At 45.5% G+C, this 27,189-nt stretch overlaps 1 protein-coding gene across 2 annotated transcripts in view; it reads right to left on the reverse strand.

Moving 5' to 3' along the window:
* Positions 1-3,527: 3,527 nt before the first annotated feature.
* The window catches only part of POMT2 (protein O-mannosyltransferase 2), a 41,172-nt gene continuing 17,510 nt past the window's right edge, over positions 3,528-27,189 (reverse strand). The window contains exons 6-21 of one of the 2 annotated variants that reach the window (XM_063089460.1): positions 26,115-26,274; positions 24,670-24,776; positions 23,897-23,979; positions 21,289-21,398; positions 17,123-17,189; positions 14,817-14,886; positions 12,935-13,013; positions 11,615-11,766; positions 11,108-11,199; positions 10,087-10,163; positions 6,857-6,928; positions 6,486-6,545; positions 6,285-6,390; positions 5,133-5,273; positions 4,837-4,951; positions 3,528-4,013 (exon numbers count right to left, since the gene is read on the reverse strand). In XM_063089460.1, the coding sequence (XP_062945530.1) occupies positions 3,908-4,013; positions 4,837-4,951; positions 5,133-5,273; positions 6,285-6,390; positions 6,486-6,545; positions 6,857-6,928; positions 10,087-10,163; positions 11,108-11,199; positions 11,615-11,766; positions 12,935-13,013; positions 14,817-14,886; positions 17,123-17,189; positions 21,289-21,398; positions 23,897-23,979; positions 24,670-24,776; positions 26,115-26,274 (1,597 nt within the window). In that variant the 3' untranslated portion in view covers positions 3,528-3,907. The remainder of the gene's footprint in view (positions 4,014-4,836; positions 4,952-5,132; positions 5,274-6,284; positions 6,391-6,485; positions 6,546-6,856; positions 6,929-10,086; positions 10,164-11,107; positions 11,200-11,614; positions 11,767-12,934; positions 13,014-14,816; positions 14,887-17,122; positions 17,190-21,288; positions 21,399-23,896; positions 23,980-24,669; positions 24,777-26,114; positions 26,275-27,189) is intronic. The other variant, XM_063089461.1, reaches the window with a different exon arrangement.

The following is a 27,189-nucleotide window of genomic DNA, read 5'->3' on the forward strand; positions in this document are numbered from 1 at the left end:
ATCTCCGCAGGACCTGAGCAGGAGGTTATAATCTAGAAGAGACTTCAAGTACTGTTTTAGAACCAATATTGTCATCGAGGTCGATTTACCATTAGTAATAATAAAGAACTAGCACTTGAGCATTCATATGCAGACACTGTGTAAGACCTGTCTTCTAGGTCTCCATGCCTCCTCACATAGCTATGACAAGAGCTGTGCCCAAGTCCAGACCAAGCCAAGGTAAGTGGGTCTGGGCTGGTGGTGTGCTGGAGCCAGCTCTTCATATGGCTCGCAAGAGCCAATTACATGCACCTTTCCAACTTCTCATTCAGTGACATCAAGTTGGTAGCTTGAAACAGGCCATGGTGGGAGTACTTACACCATGGAAACTGGCAAATGCTATAAATTAGGGCTTTTTTCCTCCCAGAAAACCTGTTAAACATCTACTACCAGCACACCACTGGGGAACCAGGAAGACCAGGGCCCTAGGTGAGCTGCTGATGCATTAAGCAGAATGTACAGGGAACATGCTGAATTGGGATATCTCTGAGCTCAGTGTTCAGACCTTCTCACAGTATCAAGGGCTGCCAGGTTGTTCTGGGGAGCTGCTTCTAGTTCCAGGACCAGGCTAGAGAAGCTGAAAAACACCAACCTGGCACCGAGTCCTGGCTCTACTATTTACTAATCGTAGGACCTTAGGCAAGTAATTTAATCTCTCATGGATAGAACAGGGACAAAACCATCATTGACTTTACCAGGCCTTTATGAGGATTAAATGTCACAGATGTGTCGAGACTCTGTAAACTAAGCTGTGCCATTAATGAAGTTATTTGGCCCTTTTCTAACCTGCTTAAGTATTTTCCACCTTCTGAAGATTCACATGACTTACTCCCCCCTCACACCACCCCTACCCACCCCCACTTCCAGCTACTCTTGGGCCTAAGGGGGGCTGATAGGCAGCCCAGAAGACCCCCAATTTCACAGTGCAGTGCTACTCCCCTCCTACCCCACCTTCTGACCAACATTCAAGTCAGTTCTTACCTCCTTCAGATCCTTAACACCATTCCTGATAACAAAGGACCTCTTCTGTCAAGATAGGGGCCTCTGTTAAGCAGTATGGCAAGTTACTACAATGCCGGGCCATTCAGCTGTCTCAGAAGCTAAAAACTGTTTCTCTATCTCTTTCCTTTCTATACCGTATGGGCAGATTAAAAAAGGAAAAAAATAAGAGGTCCAGTTTCTTACTTTGGAGTAAGTTTAAGTAAATCAAAATAACAACCAATATTACTCACATCACCATGTACACAGGAAGGCCCAAATGCCCCGAGGGGTAACCAGGCTCACCTGCCCACCCAGGGCAGAATTAGAATGTCTCAGGCATGAGACAAAATGGAATGATTCCCGCACTCAAAACATTCTTCTTTGCTTAGGGAGGCCTTTCCAGGAGCCAGAGGGCAAGTCAGATTCAATTAAGTACAATAAGAACAACATGGCATTCGAAATAAGAGCTATTTATTACAAAAGTAAGTGGCCTCCAATTATTTCTGGAAACCTATTTTTTAAAAAGAAAACGTGGTTCAAGAAGCCAGCTGGAGGTTAGGCTTACTGATAAATGTCTTCTTCCTTCCCCAGCAGTTTGGGAGACATGTCACATTTGTGCCAATTCCTGGGGGCTGGAGCCCGTATTCAGGTGAGCATCCTGACAACCTCTCCCCCCAGCATCTTCCAAACAGAACCTGCACACTCAAAATCACATCAACCCATGTGGCCTTGTCTCCAGAGAAGCTGTGGGCCGGGAGAGAGAGTGCACAGGGAATTTTTCTTCTTCCATCCTTGGAAAGCAGTGGAAGTGACCAAAGAACTTTTTGTCCTCAGTGTGGCCAAATTAGGAGGGCGGGATGGGCAGGAAGCTGGCTGGGCTCCCCCTCACTCAGAGTGGCTGCCCCCTCTGCCTCCTTGAGAGCTCCTCCCTTCCCACAGGTTCCTATTGGGCAATTAGAAGACACAAGGGACAATCAGCCACCTTCTGGATATCATGATGGCCAGCCACCTTCTTTGCCAAGAACCAAGTATGGATTCTTGCATTCTATCTGCAGAAGAGCCCACCCAGTTCAGAAGAAACCAACAGCATCTGTGGTGAGGAGGGGAGGGAGAGCAGTGGGGTGGAAGGGGAAGCAGAGCTTCTCCATCCCTGCCAGGAACACAATTAAGCAAGCAGCCCAGACTCAGCACACAGGCAGTGCTTCCTGCTGGGGGAAGTCAAGAGGGCTGTAACCACAGGAGATGAAGGTCATGAGGCCCCAAATCTAATTAACCAACCTGCCTTGCTTTTGACATTGCTGCATTTCCTCCATTAACACTAATGATGGTTGGTCTGAACATCCAAGCATGGCCCAGAAGCTTCCCTCCCCACTACCCAGTAGGTAGCACAGTCGGTCCCTGGGACCAATTTTCAGTCTCCGTGGCAACCACTTCCCAAAGATGCTTGATAGAGCTCTGACCCTGTCATAGTCGTTGGGAACTACAGAGGAGTGAAGATGGAGTGTGTGTGGCAGATTCATCATTAAACCCTGAAGCATCAAAGTCCTCTGAGACAACGTAAGCATTTTGCCATACACTGAGAGGAGGGAGGCAGGCTGAAGGACTGGCCTTGGGTGGGTTTGGTTCTGACCTAAGAGTTTTCTTAATCCTTTTTGGGGAAGAAGCGAAAAGAGCAGCTCTGAGCTTCCTGTCTGAGTGTCAAAGTGGTGGAGAGTAGAAGCTGCCATGCATTTCTAGATGCTCTGGGTCCTTGGGGAAAAAGACCTGAGAAACAGTAACAGAGAGAAAGGGAAAAGCCAAGAGAGTGTGTGTTGCAGGGGAGGAGTCAGCAGGGCAGGACTAGAGAAGTAAAAATGGGAAAAGCCGAGCAGTTGACAGGAACACTAGTCCGGACAGGCCAGAGTAACCCACACCCTGGCATCCCACTGGGATTCCAGCCCAGCACCACACAGATTCCCTGTTCTGTCTCTCATCTACCTCAGCTGTTAAGAAAGGGTCCCAAAGGCTCTCCCAACAATCAAGAGACTGCATCTGTCCCAGCCCTCATGGCCAGGCCGGATGCAGAGGAAAGGGATGGACAGTGAGAAATGGTGCCTGGAACACAGGGCCTGGGAACCCAGAGCAGCCAAGGATAGGACGTTGTTCCTCCCACCAATCTCAGTGTGACATTTCCAGAGAACAAGGAACCAAGGGCTGATGAGTTCATGGGCACCTCACTCCCTGGACTCCAGTGCACATGGCAAGCAGAAAGTCCAGCCACCAGCAGCCACAGAAGACACTTGGCAGCGAAGCAGCAGGGAGCTGGCCCTCCACGTTGGGGCGGCGTTCTCTCCTCCTCAGTGGGAAGGACAGCACAGCTTTGATGGTCTGCTCCGCCCCTGGTAACATCCCAAGGTGGGGTCAGCACTCTCAGCCCTCAAGGCCCTCTTGGAGGTCAGAGTTTTTGACAGATCTGACCAACCCAAACCAAATCCAATGTAAAAAAAATGCCAGAAATATTACTTAGCCCTGGGTTATTTCTTAGAGTTTATGACACTCAGCTGTCCAGTTACATGGTCTATATTCCATAGGGACATGGGCAAATGTACCCTCACATGCACACACTCACACCCACCGTCTTGTACACTCATCCTCCCTCATGCTGCACACTCAGGGAATGGGCCTGAGAGATACTGTCCTCTCTGTACGTGCTGCAGACATAGCTATGGCACTCTCTAGTGCTGGATTAAATTCCAGATTTGCTCCCAGAGCTTGGTCCTGGCAGGAAGCAGAATTCTTCAGGCATCTCAGGCAGCTTCCTCCACCGGTAGAAGGGTCCAGGGACTGGCTCCACAGCTGGCTGTCCTTAGGCGGTTCCTGGACCCAACCTGGAGTCCTTGCCGTGGCCTCAAAAGTCCCATGATTCCATCCACCTTAGTCCTGCCATTGGACTTTGGGGGTCCTGGGATAGGGGTCCAACCATCCCGTAAGCCAGAGGGTGGAAGAGGTAGAAGCTATGAGAGAGAATCCAGAGGGAGACAGTTGGCATCCCAGAGCCTCAGCTGAGGAGCTTTGCATTCAGTTCCTCCTGCTGGAGCTCATTGGTATCCTCCACCTACAGAACCCATCCTCTTTCACTATCATGTCTGTTTGAGTTTGCCATTTGGGCCTACTGTAGTCTAAGAGCTTAGTAGACATAGACTTAATGACAACAAAGGACAGGACTCTTCCCAAGAGGCCCAGGAGAAGGACCCGTCTAGGGGTCTGGTCACAGGCCGTTTGGCCCAGAGTGTCTGTTAAAATGTGCATTTAACCCTCTTAGACGGGCATGTGCTCCCAGGTCACAGGACCCACCACAAAGGCCAGTGATTCTCAACAAGGGATCTGTGAGACTTGCCAGAAGCGGGGGAAAGAGAAGGGGCTTTCCAAACAATACTCTTCTTCCAATGATTCTGAGTCATACCACCCCTCCCCATCTCCACTCTTCCCACTCTCTCCCTCACCCCACTAAGAGCCGTTCTGTTAGGGGACTACTGTGACTAAAGCAGGTGCCCCTCCAGGTGTGCTGCGATGGTACAAAAGCTGGGAACCACTGGCAAAGAAGGGGATACAAAGAATTAGCCCCCCACTTCTCTTCCCTGGCCGCACATTAGGGTCACCTGGGGGGCTCTGAAAACTGTGGCTGACTGGGCCACACCTACATCCTACTCAATCAGAGCCTCTGGGGATGGGGCTCAGGCACCAGTACACTTTAAAAGCACTCTAGGGGATTCCCAAGGGATGAAGCACAACTGAGTCCATGTTGGGGGGACATGCAAGATGCAGGGGGATGCTCACCTGTAAGCAGTTCCCAGGAGCAGGCTCAGGACTCCCAGCACATGTATGCCCCTGGCCAGGGAAAAGGAAGCTAAGCCCCAGGCACAGAGCCGCAGGAGGGTGTCCCACAAAATGCCTAGTGGAGAGAAGAGAAACCTAGCACCAGCCTGTCAGAGAATGACTTCTGGGGATACAGTAGAAAGGAGCCGTCCCAAGTCAGAGAGCAGAGATTCACCCTGAGCACTGCGCTCCATGGTGGCCTCACCTACCCCACCCGCCCTCTGCTTCATCTCCAAGCCCAGGTGGGGAGTGCTGACCTGTCAACATGCTGGAGAAGAGCATGGCTGGGAAGTAGTGGTGGAAGTAGAGGATCCGGCCCATCAAGAAGAATGGGAAGTAATGGAGCATCCAGCCAAGCAGGACCTGACCACCTCCTCGCAGCAGGACCTGGGACAGCCCTGGGCCCCAAGAAGCACAGCCCCAGTCAGAAGACAGGGAGGAGGGAGCAGAGATCCTGGGCTCTAGTCCAGCTTTGCCCCTTCTTTGCTGAGTGACTTTGAATAAGTCACATCACCTCACGGAGCCTTCCTTCCCTCATCTGGACTAACCTAAACCCTAAGGCAACTGGAAGAAAAGAGGAGCAACTAAGTCTTAAGAGCCCTGGACAATACCTGGCCTGGTAAGGTCTCGGCACCAACGGCAGGTGCACCGAATATCAATAGGAGGCCTGATGCTGGTGTCTAGGCAAGAGGCAGTCCAGCCTCTAAACAAACCATAATCCTACACACCTACAGCTTCCCTCCCTACCTCCACTTCCCACATCTTTGCTGCCACACAGATCTTTGCAGCAGCAGACAGGGGCAAGATGAGGTCAGAAATGAGGATGGAGGGGAGAGTGAAGGGGTGTCTAGGTTCAGACAGAGAGCTGCAGAGACAGAAAGGGCCTGTGTTAATATCTCAGCTGCTGGGGTCAATGGTCTGGCAGCTGAAGTTACCAGGAGCAGCACAACGATAGGAACCCACTGCTGTGCCCTGGAGGCTCCTCTCTATCCCACTAGAGGACAGGGCCATGGAACGGGGAGGGGGCAGGAGAGAAAAGGTAGACAGTTCTGTATATAGCATAGCAGTTAAAGAGAAGGCTCTGAAGTCAGACTGCTTGGGTTTGAGCCTCAGCTCTATCACTTACTAACTATATGTCCTAAGTTAAGTTTCTTAATCTCATTGTGCCTTGGTTTCCTAATCCATAAAATGGGGTAGTAATACCCTACCCTATGTGGTCACTAGGAGGATGCAGAGTAGTTAATCCAGCACTGAGTATCTTGTGACTGTTAGCTTTCAAAAGCAAAGCGGAAAGGACAGTTTGGGGTGGTGAAGGAAAAAGATGCACCATCAGCAGGTAGGCCCTTCCCTGGAGTGCGGGCATCCTGCCAGTTGCTAGGTTGGGGGAGGGAGAGCCCAGGGGACCTGACCTTCAACCTCCGCTGGCAGCTGGACCCCTCTCTGCATAGCTATAGCAATGATGCTCCCTGAGAGGAGGTAGAGGACAATGCTCAACAGATTCAGCCACCAAACCACCTGCATGGAAATGAGAACAGGAGGATGAGAGGAAAGCAGCAGCTCTCCACAGGCAAGTGCTTGAGGGCCTAAGCTGGGAATGGCCGGGCACTCACCGGGTTGCCTAGCAGATAGACTCGAAAATCCGTGTCATTGATCCCTGAGAAGCGCAGGCCCTGTGGAACAGAGGACACCCTGCTGATCCAGGGCCCACCTCATCCCCAGCCACACCCATTCTAGGGGAAGGAAGACTGGCCACCTTTCACAGACAGGGAGCCTGGACAGGAGGTTCAAGAACAAGCAAATTCTACATGAGCTCTCTGGGAAGGCAGGGTCAGACTCAGGCCAGAAAACAAAGCTCCTTCTCTTGGCCAAAGCATCCCAGGCGAGGCCTCACCCTGCCACCCCAGTACATCCCACCCCCACCAAGTCTCAATGGTCTCTTCCTTCGCTCCGTTTCCTGGGAGGAGCTCTAGCCTCACCCTACCTGATAGTTGATAGGCCAATGCCAGGGCTTGGACGTGAACTCGTTGTCCTTGGGTTTGAGGCCATTGTTCCCCTGCAGGAAGGTAGCAAAGAAAAGCGAGTCAAGACAGAGATCTAGAGGCTGTCAAAAATGTGAGGCACATTCGGCCAAGGGTCAAGGGGAACCCTCTCTGTTCTCACTCCCTTGCAGAGAAGAATCAGGTGCTCCTTTCTCAGCCACTGTCCATCTGCCTACAACAAGTGCCTTATTTCTTCCAAACAAACCAGCCTCCATTTCCCATCAGAGCTAGTCCCTTCAGACCCTCTATGCTAGAAAGAAGACAAAGAGGAATGAGGGACTTGTTTCCAATGGCACAATATAGATGACTGGCCGGTTGGCTTATTGGTTAGAACATGGTATTATAACACCAAGGTCAAAGGGTTCAGATCCCCATACACGCCAGCCCCCCCCCTCCAAAAAACAATGGGCACAAAATATGTTCCCATCTGCTGAGCCAAGGACAGAGTATCAAGAGAGTGGGGGGTGGGGGTATATAAAATCAGAGTTTACTTATTTGTTCCCTGCAGAGGCCAGTTTCGAACATAAATGCAGAAAAGTCTGATAGGTTGCTGGACATGGAAAAGGTTACTTTAGCCTACTGTTTCTCAACTTTGTCCCCCACCCTCACTCCGAGCCTTTTTAGACTTTTGTTTCCTGAACGACTTCCATGACATTTTTATACCATAGCTATACTGCATATCTGTTTATATATTATATGAATACCTGTGCTTTACACATAAAGAAAGTAAGTTTTTTTGCCCTCCAAGAACGTATTTCTTGTTGAAATCACTCCCAACACATGCTTTAGCCTGAAGGACCCAGACTCGGCCCCTCTACTCCAGCAGCCAAGAATATTCTACATAGTAAAATCAGGGCTTTGCTAAAAAAGGAAGGACCAGGGTCCGAATCCTGGATACTAACCACCAGCACTGGGGTCAGCTTCATTATCAGAACAAACTAAGAAGGCATTTCCACAGAAGGGGAGTCAGGTGCTATGAGTTAGATCAGGGTTTCTCAACCTTCGCACTAATGACATTTTGGGCTGGATAAGTCTCTGGTGTAGGGACTGTCCTGTGCATTGTAGGATGTTTAGCATCCCTGGCCTCTACTCACTGGATGCCATTAGCATCCTCACCCCCTAACCCTCAAGTTATACCACCAAAATTTTCTTCAGACATCACCAAATATCCCTTGGGAGGCAAAATTGCCTTCAATTGAGAACCACTGGTCTAACCCAAGAAAGATCCAGAAGGTCTGGTTCAGTGGGCTGCTACCAGTACCTTACTAATCCAACTCATCAAAGGGTTGAGTACAGTTTTCAGGCCTCTGTACGTTGGCTGGGTTGCTCCCCAATGGTCAAAATGCCATGGGGGTAGCGGGGAGAGTAAGACTCAAAGGAGCCAGCTGCACAGCCCCTGAATCATTGTGGCCATCTGAAGGGCCTGAGGATGAGGAATGAATCATTCCAGATGCCAGAGCAGCTGCTGAGGGAAATCAATTCCTTCAGACCAGTACAGTTCAGTCCCAAACTCAGGGACTCCAGCCAGAACTATAACAAGCCAAGGGAATCCTATTCACTACATTAAACTCTGAGAATCCAGCTTCTTTACTAAACCAAGAGATGGAAGGAAGGGAAAGTCCATAACCATTATAGGCGTACATATTTGTAAGTTATTCTCTATGCTTGAAATCTAGATGGGCTCATTCCAGCTAACCTTACCAGGCAAGCCAGCCTTCACTGCCCAGGTATCGGGCCTCCACCCAGCTGGCAGAAGAGCCCTTCCTCAACAGTTTCTGTAGTCTGGACTCTATTTTGATCTCTCTCCTCTCCCTGACTCTCCATCAGTTAAATAAGAAAGCTCCCTTACTTCCCTTTTCTTATTTGACTCTACTTCTTAGATAATGAAAGAAGAAATAAAACTTTTCGGACCTAGTCTTATAATTCTACGCAGACCCAGAACGATACTCTGACAGGTACAAATTCAAAAAAGCTATGTCATCAGGCCACAACAACAGTTACGAGCAGAGAGTCAGAGAAGTGACCCAGAGATTGCTTAATGTAATGTCAACTCGTCACCTCCCAATGTGCAAAAATAATAAAATTTAAATTTTTAAAATTTAATCTGGTGAAATAAGTCATCTATATTTACTGAGTACTGCTTATATGATCACTTCCAGGAAAGTCCACTTGATAGTAGCTTACCAGGGGAAAAGTAATAACTGCTACACCTTCCTGCACTCCTGTAAATGGAGTGAAAAATCACATACATGGCTTGATATACAATGGTTTTTAAATATCATTCCTGCAGAACATAGGTTTTCCACAAGCCCACTAAACACTGAAACCGCAGCATGGTTTCCCCAATTCATAGGAGGAAATTTAAGCTAGTGGGTAAAATTTTCTTAAAGATTTCCTCTCTCAATTTTTCTTACACCCTTGATGCTACAACTACTGTCAGCTACTTAAGATATAGAATGCAAATAATGAATCTTAGAAAAACTTAAAAAAGAACCAATCATGCCCCCTAAGCAGTTTCTGTACAGGAATATGAGTGGGCTCATGGTTGGGATTTTGTGCTGCATATAAATTACACGCTCAAAGTAGCTATTAATCCTAACTGATCCTAATTTCATATGATGGAATGAACTATCAGTGTCTCATCATCTTCAACCAAGAGCACTATGACTTTCAGGGGCTCTGCCACTTAACAGATTTGAAAATCACTTTGAGGAAAAGGAGTGTGGGAGTAACTAGCACTGACTCTGAAAGCCAGCCAGCCTGGCTCTGAAGCCTTGATCCACCTCTTACGCTAAGCTGTGTGACCCTGGGCAAGTTCCTTAACCTCTGTGTGCCTCAGATCCCTCATCTGTAAACTGGGAATGACGATCTCCATAGGACTGTAATAAGTATTAAACAAGTTAGTATACAGTGCTTAGAGTAGTATCTGGCACATAAGAGCATGAGTGTTCACTGGCATCGTCATCATCACCACCACTACCACCACCACCATCATCCCCATTCTATGATAAGGGAAATATCTTTGAAGATCAAGTAAACCAGTCAGTGAAGACACTTTCAAAGCCCTCCTAGGAGGCAGTGGATCTATATCACGGCTATTGATTTGTGATCCAAACTTGTGGCTGCCCAAGTGCTCTCAGAGAAGCCATGGAATGAGAAGGGGCTGCAGTACCCGGATCATGACCATGTGGGACTCCAGCAAGATCTCAGGAAAACTGGGCTGCAGCACATTCAGGCTGATGTCTGGCACTACGGAAAAAAAAACAGCAAGAGAAAGCTTTGTCACACATTCTCTCCTCAAAGTCTGTCTGTCCATGGTATCCATATTCCCACCAGAGTCCAACTGTAGTCTTCCTGACAAGTAGGTGAGTGCTGAGGGTTGGTTATTTAGTATGTTAAGCCCTCATCAGGCACTCTGAGAAACACAGAGGAAACAGACGACAAGGCTTCCCCGCTTGGTGCTCCAACAGTCCTTGGCACCGTCATCCTTCAACATGGCACTGGCTCAAATCCTGCTGTGAGGACACAGACCAAGTCTATCTCACTCACCACTACAGCCACAGGGCCCCACATGATTCCTGGCATACTCAATAAAGAGTTGTTTAAATTAGTTAATTAGGTGGTAAGAAGAACAAAATGGAAAGCATGGAGAGAAGGAGAAATCAAGCAAAAGCTTAAAGGGGGTAGATCAGGAAAACATGATGATGAATCTAAAGACTCACTGAGTTGAAGTTGACACTGAAGTGGAAATGTCACATTGGAGTCTGACAGTAGGGATGTGGGGATCAGATCAGAGCTGTGGTCTTGCTTGATGTAAAAGTGTTGGCTGGATGTTGGGGAGAGGAGGAACTCTACACAGGCACATAAAGGGAAAGCACCAGCCTGCTCCAAAGCCTAGAGGGTGAGGAGGTGCCCATGGTGCAGGGGATAAAAGAGCACAAAGAGATGAAACAGATGGACCTGCAGATGGTCATTGGTCACTTTAGGGAGTGGAATTTAAGGATGAATTAGATGAGAAAAAAAGGAGCTAGCTATGTAGATACAGACAATGCATATGAAGAGATTAGGCTTAAAAAACGTAGAAAATGGCACTGATAAGATGAAGTGACAGCAGAGTCCATGAAGGTTTACTTTTCTAAGGTAAGAGTTTCTTAAAAATGTTCAGACCCAGCCCAGGAAATGACCTCACTCACATTTGGGATTGATATGGTCCTCCACATTCCAGATGGAATTGAGGGTTTCTTTTAGGTATGGAGTGCAAGTAACTTCCAACTGCTCCCAGCCCCTGTGAAAAGAGGTCATGGATATCTCTTGGGAGACCTGAAATCCAACAAAGTAGCCCTGTCTATTGCTCTTAAATCTGTGGAAGCCCTCTTCTCAACCTGGTGGCCATTATTTTTTCAACCTTAAACTTTTATATTCCACAACTATCTTAGAAAGAGACATAGACCCAGAGAGTTATAACCACAAGCCAGATGTACAAATGTTCAAATATTAGAACACATAAAACACCAAAGCTACCCTGGACCTCTGTGCTCCATAATACACCTGATGCCTCTTCTACCTCCACCTATCACTAAGAAAAAGCAAACATGAGGAGAACACTGACCACTGGGAACCATAAGCTTCTCCTATACTCCCTGCAGTGTAAAAAGAAAAGCACAAGCCTCAAATGGGACATCAAAACCTCAGAGACTTACCACTTGGGCAGAACCTTTCCTGAGGAGCCCAGGACACAACCTGTGACCAGATGGATGAAGCGAATTCGACTTCTCAGTACTTTGATCCGGTTTCCAAATTTTCTGTTTACAACCTCAATCCGCCAGAAATCATTTGAGTCCCCTGTCCCATTCTGTCACATAAACCAAGAAAAAAAATACAAAGAAAGTGAGATGACTTTAGAGGAAAGGTATCAGAAAGGGAAATGGCCACCCTTTCTGATGCAACCATATTACAACGATCAAAGACCAAATCAGCCTCAATGACTGAGGTGGGAAAGGGAACAAAGCAGCCATAGAAATATCCCATGTGCTTGACACTGCCCCAGCATGTACTATTACAACCAAAAAAAGGAATGATTCCTGAAGACATAAGTCCAATTCTTCACTTTATAGGACTACAGTTTAACCACTAAATAGATGGTTTTTGCCCTTAAACCAAACTCAAGACATCACCCTGAGCCCACAGAAATAGATCTGGACCATTTGCATCCATTACCTTGCCATATGAATACTCTCTCATCCAAGCCAGCATGGTCTGGCCTGGATGTCACACTTTGAAAATTAAAACAGTTGTGTCTAATTCTCCTCAGAGATGCCCACAGGAAAAAAGATTAGGAAGCTTAGAGTCTTGGCTGTAGTACAATGTGGGATGAGCAAATAGAAAGAGGGTTCGGAAATCCACCTTAAGGAACACAGAGTATTTACTGAAAAAAAAAAAAAAAAACACCAAAGGCCTTGGAAGGGAATGTAAATGACAGTCATAATACAGTTTTCCACTAGTTGTTTTTGTCTTCAATTACTTCTCAAGCCATAAGTACTCATAGAGCTTTTACTCTATAAGCTGCGTCTCCCTGAGGTAGTAAAATAGAAAAGCTATATGGGTAACGTCTCTCTGCAGAACAGGGAAGTGGTCCTTAAAAATAAAGCCAATGAGAATTTGGGATCTGGCAAAAGATAAACTTACATATTCATCTGGGGCCTTACTGTGGTTCCTGGGCTTCTACGTCCAATGTGATTTTAAAAGAGACCCAAATAGTATTCATATTTGACACTTATTAAGTATCAGAACATATCAATGGTATGGTTATTACACAAAGAGAGAGAGAGACAAACAGAGTTCATAGCCTGATTTTCCCACAGCAAGCCTAGCCAAAAAGCTACCAAATGTTAATAGAGTCCCTGTGCAGCCTCCAATCCTTAGGAACATTCTAGAATTCTGGGGAGGATATGTCGCACCATATGGCTCTGAGTCAAGCCCCGCAACCTTACATCCTGCTCACACCCCAGCTGCTCACTTACTATGCCATAGCCAGTGACCTGATAGTGCTTCCGGGTCAGCGGGGCCTCATGATAGTGACTATGCAAGTTCCGAGATGTCCTAGAAGTTAGAAGAGAGAAGTGCCATTATCCCAAAGAAAAAAGTTGTGCAATGTTCCGTGCAATGTTCCTTCTTTTACCAAGGATATTCAGAGATATCTGTTAGGATGAGAAAAATTAGAATCTGAACTTTCCAGCATACCAGGAACTTGTTGCCTATTTACCCATAAGAAATATCCAGAGATCTGGAGAAGAGAGAAGAGCCCAAACCAAAAGAGACAGATGGTAAGAGCACTGGACCACATGCCAAGAAAAAGGCTAGCTCAGGTGTTGGGGGCGAGGTTGGTGGTTTTCACACATTTGGTAGCTTTGAAGCACCTAGCATGCCTGACTTACGAAGCAGATTTAGGGAGAAAAAAATTAACATTTGTAATCTACATATGCCTGAGATAGATAAACCTCCCCACTCCCACTTACTCTTTCTACTCCCATCATTAATTTTTTTAAAGTGGGGATCTGTGGGGGCTGAGAGTGATTTAAGTTAGCTTTTCTTAACTTTTTATAACAACTCTTACTTTTATCCATAATAAGTAATAAATGTTCATTATAAAATTTTTAGAAATTTGCAAAAATAAAATGTATTTATAATAGATAATAATTTATTAATAATAGATAAAATTTATTAATAAAACAAATTTTATTTATTAATAAGTAAAATTTGTTTTAAGTACCCATAATCCAACTGACTAGAACAAAACTACCACTAATTACTTTTCTATATAAATACATCCCTGATTTTTTTTTTATTTTTAAATCTATATCTGATAATTCCACTGTGTGAAATTTTTGCTGGGCTGCTTCTGCTGTCTATTGTTTCTGCTTGTTCTCATGCAGGATGCTCTATTTCCTTGTGTGCTTTGCTATTTTTGACTGAGTACTATTTGTTGTCACTGAAAAACTATTTATGGGACTGACAACGTTTTTCCCAAATGAGAATTTGTGTTGCTTTTAGCCAGGCACCTAGGAGATATTACCAGTCTAGGATCATGTTCATTTAAATTCATGGCTTAAAAATTTGAAGACCACCCAGGTGACATAAATTTGAGCTGCAAATCCATGTGAGAATCAACTGATAGTTACAACTTCTCAGGAACCAGGGATAGTTCTCTACCCAAGCCCCAAATACTTTGCTCAGTACCAAAGTAACCTTTTCTGGGGATAGGTGGATAGAGCCTTACACTAAGCCTTTAGGGGTTCCAAATTTTGGGGAAGGATCACTTAATATATTTACCACTTTGAGGGAGCCTACAGCTTCAACTTTAAAACCCCTTCTCTCAGGAAGCACTTAAAACGAAAGACCAAAACTCAAGATTGTTGGATCAAGGCAAAAGTGGGTTCAGTGTCTCACTTATTTCTCTGGATTCCCCTTTTCACTTAGATTTTGGCCTGGTAACTCTTTAATATCCTGTCAGCTTTTTTATGCTTCTAAGAAGAAGTTTTTTTATTATTCCAGCACTTTTAGTAATTTTCAGTGAGAACATTGGTTAACTAGCTTGCCATAATCTCAGAAACAGACTTCTACACCTTTCTAAAGGTAGCCACTTAAGAAGCAGCTTTGGGCAACTCAAATTTTTTTCTTTTTTCCTCTAGGAAAAGGGAAACTGGAAGATACCCTCAAAGTTCAAAGCTCCCCAAAGCCAAAATAGGCAGGCAACAGCTGGCCTATTTCCATAACTCTAGCACGGCAGCTTTGTTTCACATACTAGAGCCTCACCTCTGACTTCTGTTTATTCTGTTTCTTAAAAGAGTTCCCTACCCTTGGTGCCCATGCCACTCATTTATCCTAAATAGCAAATTTACTTACTCTTTGTGTTCCAGTCGAATGATGTCTCCATGTCTCACGAACTCCACTGGGTATGAAGGGTCTAGGGGATCTGCCAAGAAGAAATAAGCATTGCTATCTGAAATCATGCATTTACTAGGCTATTATCTACTGGGGGCCTACTGGTAAACAGTGTCAGAACCACATGGTGGTACATGCTGGAGGGACTAACAGAGTGCTGTGAGGCCAAAGAGGAAGGGCCTCTAATTGTCTCAGGGGATTGAAGAAGAGTGTCCCAGAGATAATGCTTGAAAAGACTCTTAAAGGAAAGGGAGAATTTTGTCAAGTGAACAAGTGGGGGAAAGGCACAGAGGTTTGAAAGAACAAACCTCATTTAATTGACAGCAAATGGCTTCATAAGGTTAGGATGGGTGGTACAGGAAGATGAGTGGAAACAGGAGATGAGGGCATGAGCAAGTGGGGCCAGAATGCATGTGCCAGGCTAGGAAATGTGGCCTTTATCTATCAGGCACTGAAGCCCCCACTGGCGCTTAGACTGGGAAGCTGAATAACAAGATTTTCCTTTTAGTAGTAATAATATAGTCTTCTAAAAATTCATTCCATGCAAATGACCATTTGCCTGGCTCTCCTCAAAATCAAATGTTAAATCCCACAGATTGTGCCAGTGATTATTTTGTCTCTGGTAACAGAACTGCTGAGTGTGAGGTGAAGAAAATGATGAAACGATGAAAGAAAGGGACTACTTCTGTTTCATTTGGATTGTCAAGACCAATCAGGATCTAGAAAGGCAGCGACATGGAAAAGGAGCTGGCAGCAATCACAGCAACATGGAATGGATCCTGGCAAATTTCTGTCCCAAACAGTGGACAGGAAAGATAAATTTGCCAGTGCAAATCACTGGCTCTCAAGAGAATTACAGAACTCAACTGTAGAGATGCCCATTCCTACACTGCCTTTTAAGGTCTCTTAAAAAGATTAATTAGCAAGATGACAAATCAAATAAGTCAATAGGGAGAGAAGTTTTACTTCATATGGACTCGGTGGAAGGGGATTTATAGCCATCAAGAACACAAAGACCTTAGTCTATAAAGTCACCACATCCTAAAGCACTTGTTGCTATCTGCCTTCACAAAAACAAATCCTCAGTCCCTCGGGTGAAATGAAACCATCTTAACCGAGAAGCCACAATGTGATAACAGACCAGGGACGTTCAAAGATTTGATTCATGCCCATGTGACTTAGAAGTAAAATTGGTTTTCCCTCATAACTCCTCATTGGAATAGACTGTTATGTTTGGCCTGTTGGATCAAAACACAATCAATACTAGTATTATAAGGGTGTAGAAACAGACCCTGTCCATTTGCGTCACAATTTATGTTACTGAGGAACAGGACGCAAAGACTGGTTGTGTATGTCACATTTCTAGCCTAAAACAGCAATAGGAGGAGGTGGGCAAAGGACAAAGAAGGTGAATTTAGATGAGCAGCTGCCCACTTCTCCACAAAGGCTCAGGAGCAGCTGACTTGGGACAGCCAAGTCAGGTGGTGTTTGCTGAGGAGTCACAGAGAATACCTGTAAAAGAGGACCATTAGCAGTGATGACAGGCTTGGAAGGTGAAAGGAAGATGCCCTCTGTTCTCTTCTTAGCTGCAGCAGGAGGCACAGCCTTCAGGTAGCTAGCTGTCTGACCAAGGAAAGGAAGACCTGGATAGAGATCCTGCTCCTGCACTAAGCCCTGAGTAGCTTCAGACCTACTTTGCCTAGGCCAGTAAGGGCAGATCAGCAGGCATCGAGTGAGGTCCTAGGCACCAGCCTTAACTAGCCCAGTTGCAGAGCTGGCAGACCCTCAGATCTCTAACTGACTACCCCAGGCCAGGAATAAGCAGTGGGCAATCTATCTTATCAAGACATCTTGAGCTGCAGTAGATGTTAGGGTCTGCAAGGCATGGTATGCTCTATGGTAGAAATGAGAGTAGCCGCCAAGTGCCCTCAGTCTGGGCTACTGCCAGCCCCTGGTAGCATGCTCAGGTGATCTCTTTCTTGATTAAGTCTGAGCCTTGGCCCTGTTCTCTGGCTTCAAAATGACAGCTCTAAGAATAAGATCTTACCTGTTTGGCTCATTGCTTATCCCCTATGCCTACAACACCATTTGGAACACAGTAGGTGCTCAATACATAATTGTTGAAAGGATAACTGAGATCAGTAAAGGTATTGTCAAAGATGCTCAGAACAGCCCATCTCAGTATCATTCTATGGAGGCACGAGAAATGTTAAGGAGGGTACAGAGTAGACAATAACACAAGAAGCATCCATTCCTTACCACATTACCTGAGTTTGTATTATGTTTCTTGACAATCCACAGGTTGTTGTAGTCCTTGTGCAAATAGGTGGTGACCTAGGCGGGGATGGAGGAAGGAGGAGGTGGGAGAAAGAATAACATCACTATCAGCATAGCTGGCCAAGGATAATCAACACCAAACCATCACTGCTTAAGTTTCTTTTCAGAATTCCCAGCCACCAACCCAAGGAGCCACATTTAGCAATGGGGCTCAGAAGTAGCACTGGTGAGTGAAATTCTCACCTTCCTTCTGCATTTAGAGGTCTTATCCCTTAAGAGCCTTTTTGATTTGTCTCTTTGTATCTCTCTGCATCTTGTCCTGAAAGTTCTAGCCTTCTAGAGGGCAGAACCAGGATACTTTGTGTAACAGTCTTCAGTAAACAAAGAGGATTTAGTACATACTAAAAAGTAATTAAGACTATGCTTCCAACTTTCTAAAATGAAAAATTCATGCTGTTATATTTTCTATAATGTGGCCAATGAAACTAAAAAGCTTCATAAATATCTCATTCTAAAGTTTTAACCCACAGCCATTTTGTACACACTGATTTAAAAAAAAATTTATGTGTGTTCACAAGCATACATCTGTAATGCTGCAATTAATCTAACAATAAAAATCTGGAAACAGTCTGAATGCCTAGTAAGAGAGAAATATTACTCTATAGAGATAGTATATACATGGGATAGAATATTACACAGCCACAAAAAAATGTTTCAGAGCATTTTTTAGCAGCATGGGAAAGGTTCAGGAAATACTGGTGCTGAAAATGGCAACCATTTATCACTAGGCACTGTTCTAAGCACTGGGCAAGTCTTACTTAGTCATTATTAGAGCTTTATACTTACGTACTATGGTTATCCCCACATTACTTACAAGAAAACAGGTTAAGTCATTTGCTCAAGGTCACATGGGATTCAAACCAGGGCAGCTAACTCCAGTGCTCCCAGGATAGAGACTACATACATACAATCATGCCAATTATGTAAATTAGGATAGAAACATCTGGAAACAACAGAAATATAGGCATCTCTCTTATGAGTTTTTATAACCCTAACTGGACAAAACATGATCAATTTACTTGCAAAGAAGTTTGGAATTAGCATTCAGGAAAAAAATATTTTGTGTGTATTACGGCTGCTTTGAGAGGCTTTTGCTTTGTTTCTCAGAAAAAAATTAGTGATAACAGTATTAAGAACATACATGAAGCTAAAAAGTGTTGGTGGTCATAGAGAAATTAAAAGTAAGTCCACACTCCTGAAAAAAGCTAGATATAGTTCATCCAGCTTAGATTTTGCTCAAGGATGTTTAGATTTTGTTCAGCTCGTGTGTTTACTCTGTGTATATATGTGGTTGGGGGAGTGTTTTTTGTTTGTTTTTACAAAAGCCATTTTTATTAAAATTCCTATAAGAAAAATTATTTCTTTACTGTGGGTATAGTCCATGGCCCCTTTTTCCCACTGAAACATTTGTTTTCACAATGGAGTATTTTATAACATGAGGTTTCCAAAAACACAGGTATTCAATTACAGCAGAATGTTGTACATCGAAGTATTCAGATAAACCCTGATCTTCTGGGATTATGTGTAGCTCTTGTTTTCTTTTTTATACTCTCCCATATTTTCCAATTTTATTTTATAAATGTTACGCTTTGAAAACATTTAAAAATCGAGACCTAGAGACATTAACAAGATATTAAAGTGCGGGGCAGAAATGTCCACTGGAGATTTTTAGTCCAATTCCCCATTTGCTGATGAGGAAACAGGCTGAGAAAGGCTGAGAGATTCAGTCAATGACAGGGCCAGACACTTTTGTCCCTTGGACTAATGCACTCTCTCTATACCACCATCACGGTTTCACACCTCCACACCTGGGCTCCAAGTGTGTAATACTAGCTTAATAGGGCCTTTCAGAACTTGGCCTTTCGTCTCCCTTTGCACAGTGTAGATGTTCCTGGTTACCACATCTGTAACTTTACTATCTTCTACATGACACCTGCAGCAAGGTATTACCATAGAATGGCCAGCTGTGGTTTTCTGCCCTGGCTGTGCATTAGAATCATCTGGAGAGCTTAAAACCAAAAATGCACAATGCACGGGTCCCACCCTAGATCAATTAAATCAGAATCTCTATGGTGGAGCCCAAGCGTCAGAATTTTTTTAAAAGCTCTCCAGTTGTTTCTAAAGTGCCAAGGCTGAGAACCACTGGGTCAGTGATAAGTGATGAGAAACTAATACTAAAACCCAACACCCTGGGTCAACTTTCCAGTGACTAAAAAGGAAATAATAAGAAAGCATTTTGAGAAGAACAACTTTTTGCGAAGTGAAGATAATAGTCATTTTGTAAGAAGAGAAACTTCACTTCCAAGCTTTTCAGCACAACCTGTCCTGCAGTTCCACTTCCTACCTCCCATTTACTCCCTGAGACTTCTGCCCTTCTCATACCTCTGAAACTATCCTTGTCAGAGTTACAGGCCTATTTTGCCACTCAAAGGCCTCAACTTCTCTGAAGTCTCTGCAGCACTTGAACTGTTAACCACCTCCTCCACCCAGAGACCCTCTCTCCCTTGTACTCTCCTCCACTCCTCCTCCAACCTCCCTATTCACTCCCTCCTTCTCATCCTCCTCTATTCGCTCCATTCTGAGAGGCTTTCAACACTGCCTTAAATGTTGGTGTTCCCCAGAATTCCTTCACTAGCCCTCCTCTCTCTGCACACCCTTTCTGGGCAATACCACCCCTCCCACTGTGTGCCAACACCCATATGCTACCCCCTCTCCTGGGATAAGCCCCAAACCTAACACATACAAAGGAAAATTCTCCCCTCCCACCTCCAAAGCGATTCTTCCCTCTCCGTTTCTAATTATGGTGAAACAGCATTATCACACATAGACCTTGACATCCAAACTGCAGATCTGACAACTTTCAGGCCCTGACATTACCCCTGTGAAGTGTTTCCTGAATCAATTCCCACCTCTATCCTCACAGTCTTTGCACCATTCACCATCCTTTGTCATAACTATCACCTCCTAACATAATAACTTTCACTGCCTCCCAATGTCTAAGGAACAAAGTCAAATGTACTGTAACACAGTAGATTATGTGGTCCCAATTTGGTCCCACCAACCATTCCACTATCCTGCTTCTCCCTCTCAGGTACCACCCACTACAGCCACACTTAACACTCCCTAACATGGACACAATGTCACTCACTCATTCAGTGGATACTCTTGTCTAACCCTCATATGTGCACTTTGCATATATTATTCTCATCTAATCTTCACAACAAACCTATGATGGAGGGAGGTACTATTCCTTTTCCCCAATTTAAAGACGAGGATACTGAAGTACAAAAAGGTTAAAAAACTTGTCTAAAGTCATACTCCATATGGAACCAGGATTCAAGCCCATACCATCTAGCCTGGTTCCCAGGTCTGTGCTCATAACTATGTCATTGTACTCATTGTCTATTCTGTACCAGACACTGTGCTAGGCTCTTGAGCCTCCCAGGAATTAGCAACTAAGCAGCAAAGAAAACAGGACAAAGTAAGCACTCACGATTCAATATGAAAAGCGTTACCCCAGAGGCATGCAGAGGGTGCCAAGAAAGCCTCTCAGAACAGGGGCACCCAACCCAATGCCAGGGAGAGGTGGGTCACGGTGGTCAGAGAAGAACAGCTAAGCTGAAGCCTAAAGAAGCTGGAGTTGCCAGAGGAAAGGGGAGAAGGGTGTGGGAGTAGAAAGAATGTTTCAAGTAGGAGAAAAAGCTTGAGCAAAGGACAGGAAGCAAGAAAGCAAATGGCTGGTTCAGTCACAGCAACAGTGCAGAGTCCAAAGTCCAGGGAACACATCTGATGAGGTGACTCTACAGCAATGCAGGGGTCTTTTATGGCAGAAAATGGTGGAGCAGAGAGAGAGAGAGAGAGGAGGTGCCAGGGTCTTTTGAACAACCAGCTCTCACAGGAACTAATAGGGCGAGAACTCACTCATTACTCCCCCCTCCCCCAGGGAGAACATTAATCCATTCATGAGGGATCCGCCCCCATGACTCAATCAGTTTCCAACACTGCCACATTAGGGATCAAATTTCCACATGAGTTTTGAAGGGGACAACACATCCAAACTCCATCAGCAGTACAAATACACAAAAGGCTCACTGACCTGCTGTTGGCGTGCGCCAATGCCCTCAGGGTACAGGTGCCTATGGGAGTGCAGATAGCCGATGGCCATCCGGAGGTTCTTCACCGTGATCACAGAGCCATAGGCCAGGTCTGGGAGGAAGGGAGACAGCAGAGGGGTGAGCTGGCATAGTGCCGGAGACTGCCTCTGCCTGGGAGGGGCCTCCAAAGCCATGAGACTCGCTAACCCTCAAAGAGACTCCACTGGGCCCAGGATGGCCTAAAGCAGGGAGCACAGTTGCCCTCTCACTCCAATGGAGCCAACTCCAGAGGGAGTTCCACAGTGGCACTTACACCCTCCCCTCCCCTTCCTCCTGAGAACTTCAGAAGAAGCTGGGTGTTAACACTGTCATTATCAAAGCACTATTTGTAATAGCAAAAGATTAGAAACATCTTGTCCTTCAGTCAAGGTCTTGTACATGTATTCAATGGAATAAAGAAGGAAGAAGCATTTTATATCTTCGTCTGGAATGTTCTGCAAAGTATAACGTTACGATAGACTGTTAAGATAGACTTTTCACTCTATATCCTTTTGTGCTTTTTGAATTTAGTACTATATGAAAGAACTGTTTAATGGTGTTTGGAGTTTTTTTACTCTGAATTAAAAAAACAAAACAGAGTAACCTGCTTCCCCAAGAACACCCCCTCCTCCTGCAAACACTGGGTGACTGAGAAGCCTTGTTTCCTTATTTCTGTCCCTCTTCTCAGTCCCTGGCTGCGCCCCCATTCACCACTGCACAGCAACAGATCTCTCACTCCACCAGGGATGGCCTACTCCTGTCTTCCTTTGTTCATTCAGTTGATCAACAGAATGTATTGATTACACAGTGGATCCTAAGGTGGAGAAAGCCTGGCTGTGGCCCTGGACAGCCCTGTCTAAAGAGAAAATGGCTTCACATACTGACAAATACAGGACAATGGGCAAATACTCCAGCAAGGGTATGACAATGGATGATATGGTGGGAGTCCAGAGCAGGGTAGGACAAATTCTCTCCCAGGGAGTAAAAAGAGGACTTTATGGAAGAGATTGCAGCTGAACTAGGCCTTTTAAATAATGAGTAGGAACTTGCTAAACTCCAAAGCTCCGTTTTTCTAAGTTCTCATATAGGCCAACATTTGTGACCCTGCACACTCTGACCACGTTTGCTTCTTGAAATGCTCTCTCTTCCCCTTTCTCGATCCCACACTCCTTTACGGACTGCTCCTGCATGGCCTCCTTCCCTAATTCCTCTTCCTCCTGCATTCCCCAATGACCTAACCTCAGCCCTGTGTTCTTCCTCTTTCAACAGTTTCCTTACAGATAACAGCCACCGCCGCAGCATCAACTGCCCGTTTCCCTGGTGATTCCTCCTCTGAAAGCATCAGCCCCAAGCCCACTGGCCCCACTGCACAGATTTCCCCAAGCAGCTCAAAGTCAACCTCTCTAATGTGAAACTCAGTATCTGCCCTTTCAAACCAACTTTTCCCCTGCTGTCCTATTTTCACACCCTCCCCACAGCCTTGAAGGGCCCACTGTGTACAAGGCACTGAAGAGACTAAAATAAGATGTGCGCTTGCCTCCAGGAAGCAATCACCTGCACTCGAGTCCTTAGTGACATCTTGTTTCCTTTCTTTCCATGTCCAATCTCCCTTTTTATGCCTGTTTCCCTTACCTCTGTAGCTGCCACCACGATGCCCAGCTCAGGTCCCTGCAATAGCCTCCCAAAAGATTTCCCTGCCTCCAATCTTGTCCCCTCCCTAGCCATCCAACTCTTCCACTGGTGTCATCTCCCTATAGCACAGCCTTCCTGGCCTCCTGCCTGATCGCAGACCTCCACCAGGTCTCCACTGCCTGTTTAATGACGTCAAAAACCTAATCCAGACATCTCAAACCCTCATAATCTGGGCCCAACCTATCTTTCCAAATTTATCTTCCAGTACTTTTCTGCGTATAACCTGTGCTTTGAGTTTTGCCCTGTCCTGGGCTTTGATCGTGTCATCCCTTCTGCCTGACAGGCCTGCTCCTCTCCTCTCTACATGTTAAAACCTACCCATCATTCCAGGGCCAGACTCTAAGGCGACCCAATCCATGTACCTCTGATCCCCTCCAACCAGCCAGCAGCAGTGATCTCTCTCATCTTTCAATCTCCAGAGCTCTGTGTTCCCTCTTTATGTACTTAACACACACGGTCATATTGCATGGAGATCCTCTACACCAGACTATCTCTGGAGGGTGAACACTTGTCTACTAATTACTGTCTGTGAATAAGTGAATGGATGTGAATCTCAGAATATTGTGGTAGAAAGTGACAACTGGCCCCAAAGGGCCTTGTTCTGTCTCCACATTCTCTCTGACTGGCCTTCCCACAGGGCTGGCTTTAACAGCCACAAAGGAGAAGTTATTCTTTAGGGTCAAAGAGCTTACTGCTCAGGATGTCTTCCCCTGCACTCCCGATTCACTCTTTGAGTGTTCTTACCAGATCTAACTGGGTCTTTCTCTGACTTTGCCATCTTCAGGCTACAGAAACTCAAGTTATCATGCTTGTCTTTTCCAACTCAACTCCCAAGAAACCCCTCTGCCCTTCTTCCTTCGTACAGGCCAAGACACTCACGTTCAGGGATGGAAGCATTGTGAAGGTTGTTCCCTGAAAGCCGGGCCTGGAAGGCAGAACTGAAGAAACCATCTCCAGGACCACTGTGGGAAAAGGAGGAGCAGAAGAGAGCCAAATTAACGGAGTGAAGATTGTGATTTCCAAGGAGCCTTGGGAAGAGCTCTGCTCAATTAGTTTAAAAGAAGTAGAATCAGAGTGGCAGTGTGGTATCAAGGGACAGATGTGGGTGATGGAGTCAGAAAAACTGGAGTCCAAATCCCAACTCAGCCATTTACTAGCTGGGTGACCTTGGGCAAGATACCTAACCTCATTTAGCCTCAGTCCCTCATTTATAAAGTGGAGATTTTAAAAAAACCAAATAACTCACAAATGACTACGATTAAATGAGATAATGTCTACAAGATGCTGAACACAGTTCCTGACACTTAGCAGCTGCTCGTTAAATGGGAGCTGTTGCTGCTGGTGTTATAGTTATTATTATCCTTACTCCTGTCACACACCCTTATGGTTGCTCATCCCTGCTAAGTACAGGGCACTGTTTAGGGATAAGGGGCAGTATGGCTATACAAAATTCTCTTCAGGTCAGGGTGGGGGCCTTTCTGAGCCCTTGGGATACCCAAAGGATAGAACACAGGTGGAAAGAAACAGGAAAAAACCTCTGGGCCCCGCTTTTGTTATCCAAATTACAGGCCCAGGAAATCATACAGCCCATCCATGGGCTTAGGGGCAAGAGGAAGACCAGAAGCAAGACACTGTAAAGGTTCTGGCTGTACCTTTTACTCAGCACCATGAAGTGAACAGCAAAAGTAGCCGTGTAGAGAACCAGGGGCAGCACTATGAGGCACAGGATGCGAGCAGTCAGGTGTTTTCCCACAGTCACCTGCAGACAGAGGCCAGCACGGGGTGGTGGGCATGTGAGGCCTTATTATTCCTTATATCTTATGTGTGTGTTAAATACAAGCTCTTAAGTATAAGTCACAATCATAAAAAATGGCCAAAAGGAAAGAATATGTGGAAGCCTTAAGCCTTTCTATAACACCCCACCACCCAAGCACTTCAAGGTGATATAAACATGGGCCAGCCCTCTGCTGCATCTATAGGCTCTGCACCCACAATCCTAGACTGTCACTGCGCTGCAGATAAGGCGCCACCTGCATCTGCAGAATCCTGCTCATCACTCCCCTCCACATTCCAGGCACAATGAACTCCTTGCACTTTCCCAACTCTTCCTGCACTGTGCCAGCCCCACCTAGCACATGGCTAACTGTTCCTTATCTTAACTTCAGGCCTCAGCTTCCTCCCAGAGGCCTTCCTGGACTGCGTGAGACTAAGCTAGTGCCCTCCTCTATGCTCTCACAGTACTTACTCGTATTAGTTGGACTGAGATTGTCTGTTACGTATTTCTCTCTCTCCACTGATGCCAGAGGGCAGGGCCATGTTTTATTCATCTGTACATTCCCAGAATCTCACACTGAGAGAATGGTCTTTATATTTTTTGAATGAGTAAATAAACTTGTTGGAAGTTTGGTTCAGAGGTGATGGAGAAGCATCAGGGTAACGTAACTGAGGCCTGGAGTCAGCCTAACCTAAGTCTGAATTCTAGATCTACCTCTTACTACCTGAACTTGGGGAAGTTATTAGCTCTCTAGGTCTCGATTTCCTCATTTGTAAAAAATCAGGTAATAACTACCCACCTCATAGGATTTTTATGAGAGATAAATGACATACTGAAAGTAAACCATTTTGCATAGTGCCTGGCACAAAATCAGCCCTTAATAAATAATAATTTTATAATAAACCCTAAAGCCCTTTACTAGCCTCCAAATATAGAGACCCTGTGTCAGGAAAAAAAAATTGTGAGTTCGGAAAGTCATCCCATCCATTTCACCCCAAAGGTCCTATGCAGTCAGTGTCTGCCACACGTATGGCATGAGCCCAGCTGGATAGTTGGTAGGACATTTAAAAGACATTACACAAACGAATGCCAAAATAGAATTTCAAGGATGTCAGTCTTTCCTCTCCCTTTATACCTTTCTAGCCTCTCAGCTGGGCCCACTCCCCAACATCCTGCTGTCTACAAAAGGCAGCTAGGTTCAGCCCGCCCAGGGCCCAGAACACAGCTACTCTGCCACCTGCAGCAGAGGCAGAGCAAGGCCACTGGCTCCTGCTGAGCAACACCAGGGAGCAAACACATTTCTGCAAGCACTCAAGTTCTCACCAATGAAAGACTGAGGTCTCCAAACAGGTGCCAAAGGTCTGAAATGGTGTTCAACCCCACTTGCAGGACGATAAAGAGGCCAACAAACTTGACCCCTAAAGCACCAGCAAGACTGATGCCAGTCAGGCTGAGCCAGAACCACCAGGGGGCAGAGAAGGGCCTGAAAACCAACGAGACAGAGTTCAGTCTGGTTGCTGGAACCAAACTCGAAAGCAAGAACAATGGGACAAGACAGAGGTTCTCTGACTCAGAGAGGCTGTGCTGTGCCTTCTATCTTGGGGGTTCCTAACTTCAGGACCATGACGTGACTCCAAGGAGGATGTGGTCTGTGAAACCTCTGAAATTACAGGCAAACCAATGTGAGAGTGAGGAGGGTATTTTTCTGGTGAACAGGTCCATGGTGTTCCTGGCTAAGTACAGGGCTTAAGGTAAACAGTAGGCTTATTCTTCACTAGTGACCAATTAAGTAGAAGTAAAAGGAAAATCCAAAGAAACCCACTGGACTCAGTCAGCTGTCTCTTCTGTGTCACTCCTGGATCTGTCAATGCCAGCATTTATTGAGTGCTTACTATGTGTCAGGCACCATTCTGAGTACTATACATATGTTAACTATTTTAACCTTCACTACAACCCCATCAGGTAAAACCTATTATTATGCTCTTTTTACATATGAGGAAATCGAGGTACAGAGAAGTTAATCCATTAGCAAGCAGTGGAGCATAGTTCTAACCCAGGCAGTAAGGGTTCAAGGTTAGCACCTTTAACCATTTTGCTGTACTTATAGCACTTAGAGTATACTGTGCTGCAATTTTCTGATCATCTGGCTGCTTCCAGATAACCTCCCTGCCAGAGTGAATGCTCCTTAACAGCCAAGACCTACGTACCTCTGTACCTCCAGCTCCAAGCACAGTACCTGGCACATAGTATGTAGTCAAGAAATGGTAGATGGAAATGGATGTGGTAGGCGTAGAAGATAACCCAAAGCTAGAGTGAGCTGGTGGTTGCTTGATCAGGTTTGATTAGCATAATGTAGCTTGATGGGCTTGGCCATGGGTGAAACCAAGTTAACTTCTGG

Source organism: Cynocephalus volans, chromosome 3 (assembly GCF_027409185.1).
Source record: "Cynocephalus volans isolate mCynVol1 chromosome 3, mCynVol1.pri, whole genome shotgun sequence".
NCBI classification, from domain to species: Eukaryota; Metazoa; Chordata; class Mammalia; order Dermoptera; family Cynocephalidae; genus Cynocephalus; species Cynocephalus volans.